The sequence below is a fragment of the Sebastes fasciatus genome, chromosome 17 (assembly GCF_043250625.1).
Source record: "Sebastes fasciatus isolate fSebFas1 chromosome 17, fSebFas1.pri, whole genome shotgun sequence".
Taxonomy (NCBI): domain Eukaryota; kingdom Metazoa; phylum Chordata; class Actinopteri; order Perciformes; family Sebastidae; genus Sebastes; species Sebastes fasciatus.
In genome coordinates this window covers 19,355,988-19,378,540 of record NC_133811.1, presented here as the reverse complement: position 1 = coordinate 19,378,540, position 22,553 = coordinate 19,355,988, and the positions used below count along the sequence as shown (strand labels likewise).

At 40.6% G+C, this 22,553-nt stretch overlaps 1 protein-coding gene across 1 annotated transcript; it reads left to right on the top strand.

The window, feature by feature from the left end:
- Positions 1-852: 852 nt before the first annotated feature.
- On the top strand, positions 853-22,362 carry LOC141754843 (E3 ubiquitin-protein ligase RNF19A-like). The gene is made up of 10 exons (XM_074614224.1): positions 853-1,002; positions 11,518-12,369; positions 15,920-16,128; positions 16,253-16,397; positions 16,601-16,763; positions 16,986-17,100; positions 17,293-17,451; positions 18,368-18,581; positions 18,809-18,952; positions 19,262-22,362. Exons 2-10 carry the CDS (start codon positions 11,756-11,758, stop codon positions 20,070-20,072), a joined length of 2,574 nt encoding a protein of 857 aa, XP_074470325.1. The 5' UTR covers positions 853-1,002; positions 11,518-11,755; the 3' UTR covers positions 20,073-22,362.
- The last annotated feature ends 191 nt before the right edge of the window (positions 22,363-22,553 follow it).

The window sequence follows — 22,553 nt, the reverse complement described above, 5'->3', positions numbered from 1 at the left end:
ATGTGCTTCTCTGGCAATGTGTCAAGTCAATAGCTGCTACCAGGAAAAGATATTCCGATTGGCTTACAAATAAGAGCAGACAAATCATATTATCTACGGGGGAAATTGCAATAGCAGTAGTTTAATGTGTGTTTTTTTTTTTCAATATTATATTTATTGTTTTTTTGTTCATTTTGAAACAACAGAACAAACATTTACAAACGTCCCCAATAATAACATTCTCTGTACAAAGAAACTTAACAAACCTAATATTAATATAAAATAAGCCAGAATAGATACAGGAAAAACATATTATATACAAAAAATAGATAAATAAGTAAAAAGAATATACACAAGTAAAAAAAAAAAATTAAATTAAAAACAATAAAACAAAATAAAATCTATTTATATATACATATATATATATATATATATACTGTATACATATATACATACATACACATATACGCACACGCAGTATATACACATACAAAAACACATATACATATAATCAATTCAAAAAAAAAAATCACTGTACAATTCAGTCATCATCCTATTCTCTCTCCCTATTCACAATCATCCTGCTCCAGGAATGATACAAATTACAAGCTACCTTGGAGTGATGGTGGTAGCACCAATCCTTATCAGATCACAGGGATCTATAGTCAGGCCGTTCATAAAATCTATGAAAGGTTTCGAGTTTATTATTATTATTATTATTATTATTATAAAGTAAGTAATTAAAGAATGTGTATACTTCTTCCACTACTGCTACTATGATACTGTATTAAAAACCGGATGTATGGACTTTTATTGTGAAAAGCAAAACAATTCCCACCGGAAGTATGAAGCTTGTCTGTCGCTATTTCCTCCGCTGCCTTGACAACAACAGTCACTCACTGAGGGGAAATGTACATTTGGCTTGTCCTGCGAAGTTTTCCTGCAACAAATGCACGGCTTTACTGAGAGATGGAGACGTCGGTGCACACTTGAGTTGTGAAGTAAAAGGTGGAACATTTAACGGTAAGTGTGTGTTTAAAGAATAACGTTTACAGCCAGATCCAGCTTAACGTTTAACGCTTAATATCACACAGATCACAACTTCCTCCTCTTCGAGGCTGGACGAGCAGCTAGCAGTGTTTAGCTTGTAAATTAAACTCTAGATCGACACAAAGCCTCTGCTGGCACCAGATAAAGTTGTACTCTTACTTAGATAAACAATATGATCGATTAAAGTGTGCAGTGGGTTAGCCAGCAGACATCATATAGCTCAGCCTAGTCAGCAACTCTTTGGGCGATTAAAGTTAGGCAGTAGCCTTCCCTGCTAGCCACATCTGATGTTTGTTAGCTAGGTGGAAAGTGTAAACACAATTTGGTGTTTAACATATGGTGCCTTGTTTTTGTTTTCCTGTGAGTTATTTTAACCACTATTTGTAAAACAGGTTATTTCTATTAAACCTTCGTAGGTTGGTGGGTTTGTTTTTGGGGCATGCAAAATGACATCATTTGTTTGCACCCATGGGTTAAAGATTTCAAATAAGATGAGATAAGATATTCCTTTATTCGTCTTGCAGTGGGGATATTGCAGTGTACAGCAGCAAAGGGGATAGTGCAAAAAACAAGATGCATCAGCTAACACAGTAAAAAAGGAGCTGAACAAAGTGTAACAAAATATGAAGCATTTAAATAGAAGGAAGTATAAAAATAGGAGCAGGATAGATAGATAGATAGATAGATGGATAGATGGATAGATAGATAGATAGATAGATGGATAGATGGATAGATGGATAGATAGATAGATAGATAGATAGTAACTTTATTGATCCCGAGGGAAATTCAAGTTTCCAGCATCACAGTTCTGTAGTGCAAAACATATTAGTAAAAAGGCAGTACAAAACTTAGTAGTACAAAGTACAAAAAAATATACCAGATATAAAAATACAAGGAGATGAAGAAAAACTGTTAAAAGTGAATATAGTGCAGGGTAACAGCTGTGATATAGGACTATTAAAAAAGTGAATATAGTGCAGAAGAGACTGTTCAAAATGAATATAGTGCATTATTATCTGTCCTGCAATATATACAGTATTGACAATAAACAGACTATTAACAAAATTGCACAAGTGGAAAATTATATTGCAACAGTGAGAATGAAATGAAATTCCACCTGAAAATATTGCACAGTATGAATTACACTTGAGTAGTAATAATGATGACGATGATATTGCACAGTCATTATACAGTATAGTGCAGTTATTGTCAGTTTTTGGTGTGTAAGTGGTCTACTGGGAGCAGTGCTGGTTGTGGAGTTAAAAACGTGTTCATTAAATTTGTTTAAATTGAAATAGCAGAACTTGCTCACCGTATACATCACTGGGACAAGTCAAAACAAATAACTATCTTTTTACATTTATGTTGCATTCAAAACTTATAATGCATTTAGTGCAACGTTAGAGTAGAAGCTGGTGACTGTAGCTACAGTAAAAGCCTGCATCTCAATGTCAGAATTAGGATTTCTTTTAAGGTTTAATATGTTATATATATGTCTGAGTGAGATTTGTCCCGATCATTCAGTGAATGGAAATGATCTACTTCAATGAACTGAATGATGAAACTTCAATGTTTTTTCTGTCAACACTTTTATAGTCAGTAATGTCTGACTGAATAGATAATGCATGGGCTAAATTACTGGGCACAGACCTTCCTTATTTAATGTGTGACTTTTATTGCATGCCTGCTAAATTAATCCAAGCCATCCTCACTGGAAGCTAGTGAGTCATAGGGCATTGCTTTCTCCTAATGGCATGTTACTGTTCAAACTTCAATTTCAGTGTCAGACTTTCTGAATGTAACCTGAATGAAGGTAGAAGGTTATTTTTAAGCAAATCCCAACATCTCATATAATTTGAGACACTGATTATATCCTTGAGCCCATATTTTTTTGTGATGAAGGAAGCTACTCTTTTCTTGTCACTTCTTGACACAAGGGCTTGCACCATCACCCCGCAAACATTCTCCAGTCTTAACTAGTTTCAGGTTAACTGACCTAGATTTGCTGGTAAGTTGTACAGTGTACAACGTTATGATCATACTTTCCAATATTTTACATGAATCCATTAACAATGTATTAGATCTGCTACGTGATGTGAAAAAAAAAAATCAGTATTCAAATGGGAGAAATTCATCTTTTATGCTTTTTGTGCCTATGAAACAGCCCCCTATCCGTGCATATACCAGTAGGTAGGCTGTTTGATATTCCTGTTTTAAGTTCTTTGTATAATATAGCCAATCGAAACATTTTATTTTAAGATGTATTTGTATAATCTAGTGATCATCACCTCTCAATCAACTGGTGTGAGTGTGACACAGCCTGCGACAGAGACACACACAACCCACCGACCACGGGCTGTGAATCAAAAGCAAACATTGGCCTTTTTTTTGCAATAATGTGTCCTATCTACAAACATGAACACTTGTCTTGACTTTTCCTTTGGCTTGATGAATGAACAAACAAACATTTGTGCTCCAGGGACAGATAGCAGCGAACACACTAACATCATTTTTTAACTGCTTTTTCTAGTTTCATTTGGCCTGTGTGTATTTTGTTTCTTGGGACCAATAAGAAGAAGTGTTATCTCAGTCTGTGGTTATCTTGATATTCCTGTTGATTGAGGGGTAATTCCAAAGAATTTACGATGCAGATAAGATGAAGTCTCCCAATGGAGATTGAAGTATCAAGAGTATGTCTAGAGATAATAAATGTCTGAAAACATTTTGTTTTTGTAGACCCTGTTTTAGTCCTTATGCTTATTCCAGGATGTTTGTTAATCGCACATTTTTTTATCTGTTTAAAATGTACCTTAAAAGGGAGATTTGTAGAGTATTTAATACTCCTATCAACATGGGAGTGGGCAAATATGCTTGCTTTATGCAAATGTATGTATATATTTATTACTGGAAATCAATTAACAACACAAAACAATGACAAATATTGTCCTAAAACTCTCACAGGTACTGCATTTAGCATAAAAATATGCTCAAATCATAACATGACAAACTGAAGCCCAACAGGCAACAACCGCTGTCAAGTGTGCTGACTTGACTATGACTTGCCCCAAACTGCATGTGATTATCATAAAGTGGGCTTGTCTGTAAAGGAGAAACTCGTGGGTACCCATAGAACCCATTTTCATTCACATATCCTGAGGTCAGAGCCCTGTCAGTTTTTCCTCGCCAAAAGTTAGTGCAAGTTTGGAGCGTTATTTAACCTCCTTCATGACAAGCTACCTTTAAAACTGAGCCCGCAACAACCTTCACGAAGATCGATTGTGTTAATGCGTTAAAGAAATTAGTGTTGTTAAAATGAATTTGCATTAAGGCGTTATCGTGTTAACTTTGACAGTCCTAAATATAATATGATCTAGAAATCTTACCAAGATTTTACACACTAATGTGTGTACATTACTGCTTTCTACTTCGTATCCTGGGAGTAGGGAGTGCTTACAGAAGTGCAAGAAACTCTTTGCTAAGAAATCAAGCTGTCATTGAAATGAATGGACGGCAACTCTTAGACTCAGAATACATCCATGATGTGGCTCTTTTCCTTTATCGTCCTTGTCAGAACCCCACTGGGCAGCATAGATGTCCCTCTATCTATGCAGTAGGCAAATGGCATCTCCCCTTCTGCAACACAAGCCATCTTTATTTGCCGTCTCCATGGTGCTGAATGGAGAATGGAGAAATACTACCTCGTGTTTAAATTGCTTTTTGACACGATAAACTATTTTTTATACTGTAGAGAATTTCGCTACCCAATTTTTGTGCATCTCCATCTGCGTCTTTAGTTGTACTGCCTCATCATAGTGAACCAGATACAGTGGAAAACTACCTTGTCCTGTTGGCTGTAAATCAGACTGTTTTGTAAATAGTGCTAAAAGCAACATCACAGAGGCATTGACTCCGGTGCCTCCTGTTCCCACTCTGTGTTAAACGTCAGACATTATTATTATACTTTGGCCGACAGATAATAGGCTAGATAGAGATTCATTAAGCCGCGGGGTTATTTTGATGTCCAGCTGACAGAGAGTTGGCCTACACCTGATGAATGCCGGGCAGTCTAACAATAACTTCTTTTCCAGTATTAATTTGCTTCAGAGGGATGTCAGTTTCAAAATGACAGTTTCAAAATGACAGTTTCAAAATGACAGTTTCAAAATGACAGTTTCAAAATGACAGTTTCAAAATGTGAGCAAGGTAAGAAAAAAAAAAATTGCTTTTCTATGTAATTTGTTATCCAATTCCCAGAGCTGTTCCTCTGTCTTACACCATAATAACTGAACACATTGTCATGACCAGGAAGTCTTTCCTCCAGCTGGAATGTCAACGGAAATTAGCGTACGTGACGAACGCTTTTCAGGAGAACTTTGAGCCTCTCGTTTCCAGTTTTGGAAGCTGATCATTGTATGTGGGATTTCTTTGGAGGTAGTTCTAGCGAACTCACAAAATCCCCGGAAGCTTACATCATCTATCCCTAAATTTAGACTTCAGCATTGAGAAACACAGCAGGGATTCGTTCTTAATACACTCCCGATGACCTGAAACGCACTCGGAGCTCAATTACACACCATTTTTAATCAATATTGTCAACCAAGAATTAAATTCGGAGTACGGTCTGGATGGTGTGTCATGATGTACACCTTCAGAAATTGCAGCATCATCAGGGATGTTAAAAAAACTGGAGGTAGCTCAAATATAGCTTTGTCAAAAATATGAGAAGTGGATTAGAAAAGACCCAAAATCGAATTAAACGCACAGGAAATGCCAGAGGTGAGGGATGAAATTACATCCAGTTTTTTTTTTTTTAAATAAAACATTTTACACTATTTCAACTATATCATCCAGTAATCATTCATTTTGTTTGTTTGTCAATGTATCTGGGACTGTAAAACCATTAGCATCTGGGAGGTGACACATTTCACTGGTGTGTGCTGATGTTTTTGAAACCACTGAATGGTTCACGGACACATTTTCACGTCAGCACAAGGTTATATGTTTGTTAATGAATAGATCCAGAAAAGGAATTGCATTCTGCAGTGGGGACATGTTTACTGTTGCCTGGTTTTATTTGCTCTGTTGCTCTTCTGTTTATTTTGGAAATAGAAGAAGCGCTGTGGAACATAATGCTGCATCCAAAATCACATACTATGCACTAAATACTCGACAGGTGTACCATCGTTCAACATGCTTTTGTGGGCATAAACAGTAGCATGTATCTTTTCGGACGCACTGAGCAGTAATTTACGTCGTCACTTCCTGAGAGCCTCCTTTGCGGTTGGAGACGTGTAACCGTGGTAACCCGTGCCAACCTCGTATGACCAAAACGACAGTTTGTGAGAATTCAAATCTGAATTGATTTGAAATATATATTACGTCTAGCAAAGTGAAATCTTATACTTACAGTTAAATTGAAGCGTTATTGATGTTACGGAGCTGTCCGCCAACGTCCATTATGAACGCTGTCGTCACTACCACTTTACATTGTGGGATATTTATGCTGCCATGGTGTCCGGCATTGCATACTGTAATACAGTATATGCAATTTGCGTTACTATTGGTTTCATACTATGGTTTCGGACACACTAAAATATCTCACATACTGTTTTAGCGTACTAAATAGCATGTTGGTATGGAATTTTGGACGCAACCATTGTTAATGTGAATATTTAGACAAATATGTTGCTTTGGGAGAGGGTCAGATCCTGTTTATAGCTTATTAATAGTGTAAACAAAAACTATTTATAAAACACAGTTTGACCTGAGAGTCAGTGTGCAGTCACAGACCTGTGCAGACCTTTGCAATTTGGTTACGCCTAATTGTCTTTTTGCAAAATTACAGGCAATGGAAACCTAGATTTATTTTGTTTATTGCAATGCAAGAGCCAACGTGTTATTGCTCCGTGGTCTGGAGGGCCATATTTGTTAAAACCATCACCACTACGGCCCCAAGTGACACATTTTGTCACTATATTTTTTCCCCCCCGTCTGTCTTGACACGTAAATTATAGTGCGACTCCCCCAAAAAAATTCAGTAACCTTGCATTGACCTGTCTCTTCAGTAGAAAATAGCACATTTAAACCATACTACAATGGTAATCGTGATGTAGCATCAGCTGGTGCAGACTCTTTTTCTTTTCTTTTTTTTCTTTTAAGAGTTGACGGAAGGTTGAAACCATTTATTGTGCCGCAGCAGGCTTCCTGCCTCGGGGTCGTCTCAGGAACTGGGACACCATCCCAGTGTGTGTGTGTGTGTGTGTGCGTGTGAGCCGCCGCGGCTTGCATGTGATCGCCCTCGAGTCACAGAACTTGAATACATGCATGTGTGTGCACAAACACAAATGCACACACACTGACCGCAGTCACATGGAAAGTCCCACTGACTCTCGGTACAGTGCCGAGGCAGGCTTTTCCAGTTTAATTATGCCTTGGGAGTGTAATTTCACATCGACTTGCGGGTTGCTCCAAATTGCTCTTCTGTCTTGTTAAAGTTTCCTTTTGCTCACATGACTTGGCTAGTTGACCCAGTACATCATCAAGCTTTGTTATGATGTGGAATTGTAGCATTAGGACATCACTTTAGCCAGTACCAGATCGCATTTTGTTGGTCTATGACACATTTCAGTGCCAAGATACTCAAGGATGGCTCTGGAAATCTTCTGCTAAAATTGTTCAGTAGTTGCTATTAAAAGATCGTTCTACTTGACTGAATTGAGTATTTCAATTTGCAAGTTTACAGATGCTACCGGATAATGTGAAGCTCCTATTTTACAAGAATTTTTACAGTTTTTTTTACAGGCTACAGTATTGTGCCACGTCTCCAAATTCAGCAGTCTGTCTTTGAGTCGGTGGCATCGCTGTGACCTTATTTTCCGAGGGAGACCCACTTAAAGTCATCGTGATACAACCTCAAGGAAGTAGCGCCAACAAACTGTCATCTCACATCATCTCATGTCGCCTTACCCACTGGTGTTGCTTTAATTTCAGATGTCACATGCAGGCTTTCGGTTTTAAATGTGACTCTTTTAAACTTGCAGAACGAGCAATTAAAACACATAATTCTTTACAACTTGGCTGCAGTGCTAATGGCTTAATGACATGCAATTATGGTTTAGACTTCTTTTTTTAAACTCTTATTTATCTTTAGTTCACAGTTAAACAGGTTCTGTGAGACTCAGCAGATGACAGCGATTGATCTCGAGTCTTTCTGGACAATGCATGTGCATCGCCACAAACGCCGCGAGTGGCTGCTCCAGCGGTTTCCATGACTGTTCAGTCGGTTAGCAGCGGCTACTTCGTCCTCTTGTGAACTTGTCCCACCTGCCATTCAAAATGCAGTTGTGTTTTTCTTGTGAATCAAGAGCGGCTCCACTACTTGAAGTGTTGTTTCCAAGACTTAACAGCCCTGTTATCACTTTTATATCACAGTGTTGGTACTTTGAATGTGACCTCAAACAGGGGAAAGGACTAGATGTTTACACTGCCCATATTTTATAAGGCTTCTATTGTTGTGTTACGATAAAGGTGGTGGTTTATACTGGGTTGATGTCAGTTGGCATTTGTCAGTTATGGAAAAGTATTGGAAATCGACAATTTGATATGAATTTTCAAAGTAAGATGAGACATCTGCTCCCAAAAGGGCCAAATCATTTGTGATTGTTTGTCCCCAAATTTCAGATACACTGGTTAAAAGATTGAAGATTTAGCATGTCATGATAGGGCTGGGCAATATATCAATATTATATCGATATTGTGATATGACACTAGATATTGTCTTAGATTTTGGATATCGTAATATTGTGATATGTCATAAGTGTTGTTTTCCTGGTTTTAAAGGCCGCATTATAGTAAAGTGATATTATTTTCTGAACTTGTTAACTATTAACTATATTATTAAGATGGGTCGTCGGGCAGCGAGTCTCGCAAGAGTTTTTTCTTGCACATTTTTACAATTTGCGGGTTACCTTCTAAACACCCTACAGGGGGGTAGGGTGTAGGCCATATTTGGACATTGTAATGTGTCAAGAGCCAATTGAGATAAATTGCAGTTTACTCCCTTTAAGTGCAATTTATTGACTAACTAAGAGTTGAACGCAAGCTCCAAGAGACAGTCACTAACTAAGATGTGCCAATAAATTGCACTTAGAGGGAGCTACAGTGTGCGGACCTTCTTCTATGTTTATCATTGATGTCTTCTACTGGTCCAGCACCAGCAGCTAAACAGGTAAAACACATATTTACACCTGTCCATATTCAGTTGGAGAAGTGGACTGATTTGGTACCTCAGCTTTGAAACCTTATCCAAGTTGTTTAGCATAGAATAATCTGTGTTTAGGAGCTTTGATTCCCATTTGCACTGCACAGCACAGGTTGGAAGTTGGGCACACCTCCCCACCTTCTCAAATGTGGCTTGAGTCGGTGTGTTTTTGGTTTGATTTGGTTGATATGGAGGAGGAAGGAGTCTAAACACGTGCAGTCTGGGCACGTGCTGACTGAATCTGGCTTCCAGCTGTGCAGCCAAATGACTAAAACACTAAAGTAGCCGTAGTAAAACTTTACTGCTGCCTGCTTGTCACCACGAGGAGAGATAAAGTGCAGCCAGTCAGATGAAGGTTTGTAGGTTATGAGAGTGCGAGTGGCAGGATTGCGTTCCCAGTTGAGATTTGTTGCTTGTTAATTAGTCACCTTTTGGCTCCCACTGGAATTTTCCTGAAATTAGTCTCTAATGACAAACACACACTCAAACACAAGTTAAGAGCACACAGAAGGAGAGGGAAGTCATTCTTTGTGCTCCATTTTGGTATTACCCTTCAGGATTTTGAAAGTTAAATCTGCAGCTATAGTTTTGAGGACATGTCAAGTCTTATGGCATCATACAAATACGGAAAGTTGTTCCCCGGTAAAACGGGCCAGAGGAGTGATATTTCTCATATTTGTTGGTTTGTCAGACTCTGCAAACTGATTTAACAGACGTTAAACTAGATACAATCTCATAACCAGGGCACAACATGTTTTTGGAATAGCTATAATTATGTTGAAATGTCCTAATAAACCAACACTGTTATTAAATTGTGTCTGTGTCTCATGGTGAATCTCCAAGGAGATGCAAGTATTTTTTAATAACATTGCATAACCCTCCGCTGCAGCACCTCCTTGCTGATGTTTTGTTGTTTTCCAGATGGGAGATGAGTTGGGACAAATTTGAGGACATAAATAAAACATACTCTTTCTTCACTTAAAGGCAGAGTTGGTAAAGATTTAAGAATTTTTTTTGTTGTTATATTAGTTGAAATTCTCATTACATCCCGACAGCAATCAACAAATCACGGACTGTCAGTCTTGCCGACCTTCTCGCTAGGTTTAGGGACTTTTGGAGCTGGTGCTGCTATCTAACAGTCATTGGAAAAGAATTGGCAACACGGGGCTCGTTTTTTTCGGCTGGATCATTTAAAAAAATCTAGTGTCCTGTTGCTAGTTTCTCAAGATCCCCCATCCTGCTTTTAAGCTGGGAACATACCACATGATTTAAAGCTGTATTATAACCTGATTTGTCCATGGTTATTGATTTTAAAGTGGAGGTTAATAGGTCACCTTGGAAACTATACAGACTATCTTGAGGGCAAAGGTTTAGCATTCAAATCTCTTATTTCCCAACTGAATCTCTCACAAGTTATCAAGCTTTTTCCCCATGTTTTTACACATCTGGAATCTGGGTGTGTTATTGTTGCTAAAAGGTTGATGCAGCACAGAATCAGAATCAGAGGTTTATCCAAAATATGTAAATTTATTAGCTGGATCTGTCAACTCTATGGAAGCCTGCATAGCACCACACCCACAAACTGTTGGGTTTATTTCAGCATGAACTTTGCTTCTGAGTACTTGAAAGTCACTACTACTTTTTACTACTTATACTTGTTTGGTTCTGCGTAGCATCGCCTTCAAACAGCCGTCCTTCACATCCACTACAAGTGCACTTGAACGCTGCTTTCAAACACGACGAGTTATGCTTTAGTTGTTCACATTGTGTAAAATCAGAGCATGTGGAAGCACTTGAGGCAAGGTGTGGCCGCTCCAGAGGCACACTGACAACAGCTGTGGCCACATCTGAGATCTATGATGGAAAAAACACAGGATTTTGTCTTGTTTTGCCTACACATGACTAATACACGCTCTCCAGGGAAAGCCTGCAGACGTTTTATGTAAGCAGTCTGGCACGCACAAACGCATGCACGCAGAAGATGCGCCTGTAAAAATAAATGCTTTGCGAGAAAACTATCAACGGGATGGTCTTTCTTTCTCTCACACAAGCCAGTAAACGCCTCAGTATTAGCTGTCTTGTCTTACATTGTGTCAGATTTGTAACGTAGTATCTCTAGCTGATTGGTTGTTGTGCATCCTGAATCATCCAAATGCCGCAGAACATTAAAAGTTAATGCATTCAGCTTTGGCTCTGTACCTGATTTTCTGTTTTTCTGTCTCTCTCAGGTTGGTGTCCTACATCTGAACATCTACATCTCATCACTGTGATTTAACTCGGGGACAGACAACACCGCAGACTTCCAGACCTCCTATATCAACCACTATGTCCTAGCCAACAGCGGCCCAGCCCCCTCCCCTGACCATCCTGTCCCTCTCTCCATCGTCCTCCCTCTCACAGTCCTTCATCTCCTCTCCTGATGTGGTGATTTCTGGTCGTACTACCAGCGGCGCCCCCTTTGGCGTGATGAGCAGCCTGCACCAGCAGCATCATGGCAGCACCGGCTCAGAGCGAGACCTTCACTCTGTTGCCTCCTCTGTCAGCCTCCCTTCAATTAGAAAGACCCCCAAAAAGCGCCGCCTTTCCCTCCACTCGCTCTTCAGTCGGCGGCGGCGGCCTGACCGCGACCCCAAGCGCAAGTCCAGGACTCTGCAAGCTGGAGCTGGAGCTGGAGTGGACGGCATCGTCAGCGCAGAAAGCGTCCAGTCAGAGACTGTCACCGATAAAACCTCTACCCACTCTGTGCTGGCTTTAGCATCGACTTCATCATTGTCCGGTTCTTTATCAGAGCTGCTGGAGTGCCCTCTGTGCCTACTGCGCCATGCACGCGACCGCTTCCCAGACATCATGACCTGTCACCACCGCTCATGTGCGGACTGCCTGCGGCAGTACCTGCGCATCGAGATCTCAGAGTCTCGCGTCAACATCTGCTGCCCCGAGTGCTCGGAGCGCTTCAATCCCCACGACATCCAGATGATCCTGGGGAACCGAAACCTCATGGAGAAGTACGAGGAGTTCATGCTGAGGAGGTGGCTGGTGGGGGAACCCGACTGCCGCTGGTGCCCAGCCCCCGACTGCGGGTAAGAATCAGAGCTGGTGGAGTATATAGACTACTCAGAGAATAACACATTAGGACAACCTGCTCTTTACATACAGGTGTAACTCAAGGGTAGGAACGAATTTGAAACTATTTTTCACATAAGTATTGTCCACCCAACACTTGTGGAAACAAATTCCAGTAACCATAAAAACTCCAAGCATGTGTGATTATTTCCACACAGGCTACAACATTTATTAAATATTTTTAAATCTCTATTTCGGGTACCTGAGGTGTGCTCTAAGATGTCTCTTACTTCTGATAGAACACAAATACAAAAGGTCCCAAAATAACACAGTAAGCAGCTACATTAAGGAAACTTCAAGGCTGTAATCTGGCCTTTTGAAGTTCACGCCAGCTTCTGCATTGATGCCTGAGTTATAAATAACTCATAGCAGTAATAGACCTGTTTATTCTGTCAGTCTAATGAGTCAGCTAAGGAAGAGGGGAGCAGCAAGTGATGATGACGCCTATTGTTATCAGACCGTACCTGACCTATTTCTAACCACATAATTACTAAAGCCGGTAGTGATTTGCACGTTAGCAATATAATCATCGTCATACCTTCATATCTTCATATTTTATTTACTTTAAATGGGTTTACAGTAACAGTGTAAACAGCACATTTTGCTAAAATAATTAATTTTTTTATAAATTAATATTGTTTTATTAAAATAAAATTTCAAAAAAATATTTTATAAATTATTTATTCATTTATTTATTTATCTAAGACTGCAGGACCAGATGTAAGAGTACCACACAGAATAAAACAGTAAAAACAATGAAGATCATAAAAAAATAAAAACAGAACAGCTTAAAAACAGTTTAAATGAGTAAAAAAAAACAACAACACAAACTTCCATGTATTGAATTTGAGTATTTAGTCATGTAAATTATTATCTTGAGGTCAGATGCGAGTTCTGTAAATCTGCTCCTTCAGCTACTGAAACTCCGTTGGTTTCTCTGAGGGAGAGATTGTTGTTCTGGTTTCCGTCTTTCACGAGGAGGTGACGGTGTAAGGTGAGGGTCAGGTCAGGGTCTTGTATGTTTGGAGCTGGTAGGGATTCAACAGTTTGCTCACAGGGGCCTGAACTCAAGCTGACATTATTATGCTCTCTGTGTGCTGCTCACTAGGTCACCCTGCTCTACCTGTTTACCGCACCTGTAGGCCATGACAACCACCAGAATAATCCAAACTGCTCATCTGCATTTGCAGCAGTCTATTTTTTTTATTTTTTTGCTGCTGATGCAGATGCTGGTAGAAGTGTTTTAAAGAAAACTATTCATGTATAGTTCTTCATATAGGTTTGGAGCAACTAACCCACATTCCCTGCATTCAGTTATGATTGTTAGTTTAGTTTTGAGTGAATGCTGAATTCAGTAATGTCTTCACCTTCCTCTCTCACTCTCTCTCTCGCTGGTCTTTGTTTCATCACAACACTGCTGACCCTGTCTGCTAGAATAATGGCTCTTTCATGAGCTTGTTTCAGCTGTTCTTGCTCTCGTCATCTAATCAGTTTAGCTCTGGCTCACTGTCACACTCTCTACCGAATAATGCTGTCGCTCTTAACTGTTGTATAATTGCTCTCGCAAAGTAATTGGGTTGCGTTTTTGTCAGCTCAGTTGTCAAATGTAAAAGTCCTCCGAACAAACATTTGATGTAAAGAGACAAATTATTATCGTCTTTGCAGAGTCTTGACTGGTTTCACACATAGTTCAATGCACATGCACGTACCGAAAGGTCCATTTGGAAGTTCTCCCATCCACTTTACGACTTGTACACCATTTGCCATCAGTTTGCCTCACTGAGGTGTTACTGGAGACCGCCTGGAAAATGTCTAGACTGACTGCTCTGTAGGTCTAATATGGTGCCCACACACATTACCCTCCGATGCTGGACTGCACAGTGTGTCAGTTTCTAGGGAAAAAAAGGCATCGTAAAATGAAATTATACCGTGACGTCAGTTACCGGTACATTTGTTTTTGTTTTGCTTTCTCACACCATAGCACAGGAGAAAGTCCACCCTTACCTTACTTTCATGTTCTAATTTTTTATCTTTTTATCAACTTTGCCACCAAATAAAGACGCTGTGAGGGTGAAACCAGTTGGAGTTTTGTACTCCATGCAAAGAAAACTAGATAAACTAGATTGGATCTCAGCACATGGGAAACAGATTGAGCACTTTTTGTTGATCTCTCAAGTAGGGCTGCAACTAATTATTATTATTATCAAAATATTTTCTCAATTAATCATTTGGCCTATAAAACATAAAAAAAAAAAAAAAACACTGACGCCATCATAATTGTCCGTGCCCAAGATGATGTCTACAAATGTCTTGTTTGTCTAAAGCCCAAATATATTCAATTATCTTTATTCTATTCTTTGACATCAGCTGATGTTAGTATGTCTATTATTGGATTAAAGACTTTTAACTAAGATCTTGAATAAGTAAACGGCTCTAAATATCAACCAACAGCCGCAGTGTGTATATCAGCTGATGCCCCAATTTCTTAGCTTCAACAGTTTTTAGGGAAATTTTACTGAACTGAATAAGCAGCTCCGTCTTGCCGTAGGCTTTGCTTTACAGAATTACATTTATAAATAAAGATATTAGAGTGTATGTTCACAGTATTTGATCTGCTGAAGGTTTCATGCGAGCGGCAGACTCTTATTTAGATCATTTACACAGTGATACGTCAGCCAGAGTGTTTGTTTTTCCTTATCGCATGTTTCTAATGTTCCCATGATAAACCCTGCTATGGGGATCATGCTGAATAGCTGCAACAATCTCAGGGTTTAACTGAGGTTGTCATACATAAACTTACTTTATTAATAGTCCAGGTGCTCTGCACTCCCTCGTACAGTGTCTTAAGGTGTTCCTTTCAACAACATGATTGATGACATTATTAATATCTCGTCGTATAATAGGTTTTAGAGTCAGCAAACAAGAGGGAACAGTTGCTACCATTTAATATAATTATTTTCACAGATAATAAAGGCATTTATTTGAGGCAGTAATTGTGTTGAGTTATAAATAACCGCCGCAACATTTTTTTTTATCGTGCCAGTTTGTCGAGTTTATAACAAATGTTGGATGTTGGGACTTTGCCTCGGTCCATGCCGTGTACTTTTCAATAATAGCTCTCAGATGCACCACTGTTATGATTGATGAGGGAAACTATGGTGACGTGCAGTGACGCAGGACTGATTGTGCCAGCAGCACTGATTTATTGTAACAGAGCTCACTGGTGAAATCATCATGGAAAGTCAGCTACTTTTATGTGTTTATGTCACAAATGCCTCTCAGTGTGAAGATGTAAATAGCAGCAGTGTATACTGTGAAAGTTTATGGGATTTTTGTATAACACACTAGAAAAGCCACTCTAGTACTCCTGCACTACGCCTACAGTTGTCATTTTAGCCCTGCTGACCCCTAGTGTTGTGCTAAACTACTACATCCATGCTCCCCTACCAGTAAATACTAACCACCATTTTGGCTGATTCTTTTTTTTTTTCTCTCTCTCTCTCTCAGTTATGCAGTCATTGCGTTTGGCTGTGCCAGCTGCCCAAAGATCACCTGTGGGCGTGAGGGCTGTGGGACGGAGTTCTGCTACCACTGCAAACAGCTGTGGCATCCCAACCAGACATGTGACACCGCACGGCAACAAAGGGCCCAAAGCCTCCGGTTGAGAACTTTCAGGTCCTCCTCCTTGAGCTACAGCCAAGAGAGCGGAGCCGCAGGTAACATACAAATAAAACACCTGCACTCAAATCACCTTTTATAGCCACATTATACAATTTTGCACTATAAATATTCACCCAAAATACTTGCTTCTCTTGCTTCTCCTCAATCAACCCCCTCTAGGCGATGACATCAAGCCGTGCCCTCGTTGTGCCGCCTACATCATCAAGATGAATGATGGGAGCTGTAATCACATGACCTGCGCTGTCTGCGGCTGCGAGTTTTGCTGGCTGTGCATGAAGGAGATCTCTGATCTGCACTATTTAAGGTGAGACAAACACACAGTAGGAAAAAACTGCTCATCTGCACTCAGTAGTTACTACAGTTGTGTTTCTTTTTACAGTGTTTTCTGGGGTTTTTCTTTGTTTATTTTTTGTCATTTTGCCTTTATTTTAGATTCTTAGATTATGATTATTCTTATTCTCTGTTTGCCCTGACAACCCATTTCCTCTCTCCCTCCAATCCTCTCAGTCCGTCAGGCTGCACCTTCTGGGGGAAGAAGCCCTGGAGCAGAAAGAAGAAGATCCTCTGGCAGCTCGGCACGCTGGTGGGCGCACCCGTGGGCATCGCCCTCATAGCCGGCATCGCCATCCCTGCGATGATCATTGGCATCCCAGTCTACGTGGGCAGAAAGGTGAGAGCTGACGCCAGACCGCTGAGGAATGATGTGGAACAATAGTGGTCAAAACCAGCAGTTTATTCAGATAAATGGAAAACATGGAGCCACAATGTGACATCTAATACACATGTTTATAATCCAAATACATCTGAATGCAATCTTTGTATGATTTCTGAGTCACGATTGCCAATAATGTGATTTCATTTATAAGTAATCGACAATGATTTTCCTCCTCAGATCCATAATCGTTATGAGGGCAAAGACATCTCTAAACACAAGAGGAACTTGGTGATAGCTGGAGGTGTGACGCTGTCTGTGATCGTGTCGCCTGTGGTCGCAGCCGTCACTGTTGGTAAGGAAGAAGTTTTTTTCTCTCTTGACTTTCTGTCCTTCACCATCTGTTTCTCGACAACATTTAAATTATTTAAAAGGGTTTTCTTGGTGGGTCACTAGTATAAAGCCATAAAGAAGCATCATCCATCATCCATTGAACCCTGATAAAACTACCACTGTTTTAAGTGTGTGTTTACACTGTGTTGTGTAGGCATCGGCGTCCCCATCATGCTGGCGTACGTCTACGGAGTTGTCCCGATCTCCCTGTGCCGGAGCGGTGGCTGTGGAGTGTCCGCTGGCAACGGCAAAGGGGTGCGAATCGAGTTTGACGACGAAAATGACAACATCGGTAGCGGGGCAGCAGCCACAGGTGAGCATCTCTAACGAAAGCAATGCCACTGTTTTTCTTAAACCTTCATCACTCCATTTATTGTAAGTTACTTTCTTATATATTATAAACATTTACTCTCCTGTCATACAGTCACTGTAGACTGGCTTATGTGTCGTTATTATTGGCACAATCATTTTGATTCTTGTCTGGCACAGCACCGGAATATTTGGAAAATACCAGCGTTTTTTTTAGCAACCATAACACAAGGAGTTGTGTTCATGCAACTCTGTTTGGCTTGCAGAAGTACACCTACATTCACCAGTGCCTTTGTGTGTAGATTTGGATTATTCATAGCCTGTGAAGTGCCAAAACAGTCGATGGGTATTTGAGGTGTGCAGTGGCGTGAAATGACAGTGGGTTTTCCTGTCATCGTGTGTTTGTCACTGTCAAACTGACGGCTGTCTGAGGTCGAGCTCGTCTTGCTTTCCCAGGAGGTGTTTAGGGCGACGGATTGTATTTCTCACAGCTTCTGTCAACACCGTGGATGATAATAATGAATCCAAATGACAGCAGGGACTTTAACCTTTCCGGGAACATAAGGTGTGAGACGTGATGACACTTATTCACACCCAAGAATTCTTCAGGATTCTTGTTCCAGGATGAATTTAAAGTCGGTTAAAGTCATTGATATAACTGCAGAGGAATGAACTTTAAGCCCTGACCTCAATATCACCTTTGTTTGTTGTTGTTATCTGAGGTCGTCTGCCCCAGTTCTTCTTTATGGCTCAATCTTCATTTCCCTCCTCCTCCTTTTTAACGTGTTTCTTTCTTTTTTGGGGGGTTTCTCCAAGCCAAATAGTTATTTGCTGCACATAAGTTATGACTCTTCTTTGTCAGTCAAAACCTTCTCTAAATTAACAAAGTCACACTTCCTGTTCCTCCCCTTTCTCCTCAGACACAACCTCGGTGGCGGAGACTCGGCTCAACAATCCCAGCCTCGGAGATGGAGCGAGCGTCGGCGGCCTGACGGGCCTGAGCGTCAGCGGGAGCCACATGGAGCGCTGCGGCGTGAGCTCCACTCAGCGGGACAACATGAGCGACAACGCCAGCACCACGGCGCTCGCCGGGACCAGCATCACAGGCAGCCTCTCCGGCAGCTGCTACAACAGGTAATGGACCTGGAGGATCATTGAGAAAATGTTAGACCAGCAAAGAGTCCTCATTTCATACAAGTTTAGGAATTTGAAGAAAGTGGTAGTGTATTTTGATTATTTTTAGATATTAATATTCAGTGAGGCTTCATGGTATTGTGTTCTGCTACACTGGATAAATCAAACATGCAGTGAATCATCAAGATGTTAATTGTTTTATATTTTGTTTCAATTGTTATTTTTAGGATGGAAGTGCAGGCTGATGTCCAGAAGGAGCGCTGTAGTCTGAGCGGGGAGTCGGCCACCGTCAGTCTCGGGACAATCAGTGACAACGCGAGCACAAAAGCCATGGCAGGATCCATCCTCAATGCCTACATGCCTCTGGAAAGGTCAGTTCCATACTCATCAGCACATTTCTGACCTATTTTTAAACCAAAAAAGAAATCCCTGTCATAGTTTATCTAGTACATTTTGCCAGACGCCCTGTGGTCAAATTGTTTGAAGAAAAGTCATTGTGTGTTTTTATCAGTATTGACTGTACTGCATGCTTTCTGCTTTAGTAGAAAACGATGCTGGAAGCACATCAAAACAGTTGATTCTTAATGAATATGCATGATTGATGCCGAAGATGGAAGTTGTAATACCAAAATGATTTGTTCTTTTACTGTTGATTCATTTTGAGTGGTCTTATTTTGCAGAGACAATAGTCTGGACGCACAGGCAGACGTCGAGTCCAAACAGGAGAAGTTGAGGCACTGCAGCGCCAGCAGCAGCTTGGATGAAGCCAGCTGTAGCAGCAGCACTGTCGGCCTTAAAGGTGCCAGCGGTGGTACGTGCTCATGTCCCTCCACCTGCTGCTGCGTGCAGCATGACAACCACGGCTGCCCGTCGTCCCCCTGGTCAAAGGAACCCTCCACCTCATGGGGCAAGAAGAGCCGAGGAAAGCTTTGGAAAAGAGCCAGCAGCAGCAGCAGCGGCAAAGGGGACACGAAAATAAACGAGATGCGAGGAGACATGGATGCTCAGCTCCTGGAGCAGCGCAGCACCAACTCCTCCGAGTTCGATTCACCGTCTCTGAGCGGCAGCCTGCCCTCGGTGGCCGACTCGCACTGTAGCCACTTCTCATCGGAGCTCAGCTGCTCGGACCTTGAAACCTCAAGACCAGCTCAACCGCCCTGCTCCGCCCCAACGGACCCCCACCTTCATCATCCCGCCACCGCCACCTTCAACGACGTCACCATCACACCCATGCCCGAGGTGGAGAACGACCGCCTGGAGCATCATCCGCCTCAGAGTAGCTACGCAGCCTTCGCCCACCGCCTGCAATCGTCATCTCCACCTGCTTCACCCAAAGAGGGAAGTAGCGGGACGTTTCTGTACATCAGTGAGGAGAGTGGAGGCGCCGTCGCCGACGCAGAGCCAGAGAAGAAAAGTCAAGAGACCACCAAAAACACTGCCGCACAGCCTGTAAGCCCGTCAAGGAACCGCTGTATACAAACAGAAATCTAAAAGGAACTCTCCTGTTCTTCTGGTGGTGTTAGCGCTGCTAGCTCAGTTAGCCTTATCTTCACTATTTAGTGGAATCCCCCACATGCATTTTGGGAAGGTGGTGGTCAAGTTTAAGGCTATAATCTTAAGTATAATTGAAGTTTTACCTGCTGTGGATGCAGGCAGGAATATTACGTGAATGTCAGTCTATACGGTTACAGAGAGGGTCGAGGTCTAAGTTGATAGAGAGATTTGTGAATGAAGTAAACAGGAGCACAGTGAAGTCAAAGCATATCAAGTGGGTTCTGCTCTTCAGTGACCGAACAAGCAAAACGTGTGTGAACCAGACGTTTCAGCCTGTTGTTGAAGCAGGAGCAGCAAGTAGAAGGTGGAGTTGAATGTCTGTGGACAGGTTGTAAAGAGAGCAGAGTCTGACCCCTGAAGGATGTTTTGGATCTGAGCTCGAGGCAGGTCCTACCCTTTTCCTAAGCAGAAGTGATAAAGCTGGATAGGAGCAAGTAAAATATCTGGTATTCTTTTCAAGTCGAGCTGCTATTTTAAAGCCTGAACCTATCCTCCCTCTGCAAAAATCTGGTTTGCATGAATCAGGGATGGATGTGTCATCACTGTGGTCCACCGCTGTGCCACCACCAGTTCATTCTGTGAGAAACACCACAGCTAAAGGATTGTTGAACCAGAGAGGGGACCAGTCCGTACAGTAGCACATTTTTATTTCTACCATAATCACCTATAAGAAAAATCATTATTGTTGCATTTGTTTAAAATGTGTTTCTTCGTGCTTTGTCTTTGCTTATTTTTATTTTCCATTTTTGGGAAAGTTGGTTTTAATGTTGAAACCCTGTGTTGGGTCCAAACTCTTTATAGTATGATCGAGCGGGAAAACTTAGCCCTTTTTTTTTTTTTTTTTAATATTGTGGATTTAAGACAGCTGCCGTCTTCACAAGCCTCTGTCTGCACTGGTAAAATAATAGTGTTTTGTTTGTGGTTGCACCTGTTCAAATGTAACCAAGTCTTCACTGCAGTTCTTTTTTAGTATATTATGGAATTATGAAAGGTATATTAAAGATTAAAAGGGAATTTTAAGTTATTCCTTGTAAACAGAACTGAGAAAAGCCCAGTTTTTATATTTGAAACTGTAGCATTTCTTACAATTTTATAGGGGCTGGAAAGTCTACCAAACAATGTATTTGCAATAAGAAAACAAAGCTTTTTAATAACTACTTAGCCTGAGCAGATGTGTCCAGTCACGGGAACGCATCGACTTTATAGCGAAACCAGCTCTGATATAGTTGAAGGTGCAATGGGAAACTCCTCTTGTGTATTTGAGCACATACTGTACATCTGTCAGTGATTTAGTATTCAGTAGTGAATGTATGATGATGATAATAATAGGGTTACATGTTTGATTCTCCCTCTCAATGATATCCAAATCAAAATATAATTTTTGATTCAGAGCTTTGGGTGTATTTTAACTACAATGTGTTTTTGTTTTTCTTAAATCCTTGCAAATGATTAATGCAAAATAATTTTTATATTTTTTTGGACCCACAGTGCCTTTTTTGGGGGGGAAAATCCTTTGTATTGTGTTTTTATTTTATTTTTATTTCTTCATTCTGTGTGTCTTCAAATGATAGACATAAAAATCATGAGAGAATGAATTATATTTGCCTCATAAAACGCATGAAACGTCACACGAAACACTCACCCTCCCCTGAGACTAATGCTAGTTGTCACTCCAGCTTGTTTAGCTTACCAAAGACTGCTCTCAGGCGACTACATTAAACCTGATTTTGAGGCAGTACTTTAAGACCAAAATATTTGTTTGGGTAATTTTTAGGAATTATGTTTTAAAAATGTTTCCCTAAAGTAGCCAAAGTCAGCTCACCTGTGTTGTTAGTCACCTCCTGTTGGCAATAAAAACCCTGTCTATCCAAAGCAATCAGCATTTTTTAGGATCAGATGTTGCGTTCAGCTGCTGTTGTGAATTTTCAGCGCTGACCACAGATTACTTTGCTGTGATGTCAACCAGTAAAGAGTCTGTGATGTCGACTAGAAAGAGTTTCGGTGCACCTCAAAAAGCCTCCAGCTGCAGGATGTTCCCGCCCTGATAATGTTTCTTCTGTTAAATTCATGTGAATTTTATATTATTATTTGAAGACTAGTACCAGGTCTATTTTCTAAACTTGGTCAAAAGAAGCTTATGCTATTTGAAAAAGTATATATTCCCTAATTATTTGCTTTATAATGTGCATGTAAATGCATATCCTTAAACAATAAAATTCTCAATCAAGCTTGTTGTCTGTATATTTTGAGTGCAGTCATTTACACTTTATGTTACCTTGTAAAATTGTTGTATATATGACATTGAAGTAACTCAGCTTTAACAGGTGTTGGTTAAGTTTATTATATCATGCCAAATAACCAGAGATCAACAAATCAACATTAATTTTTTTACAAGTTTTGTTGCAGTGTTTTCGTTGT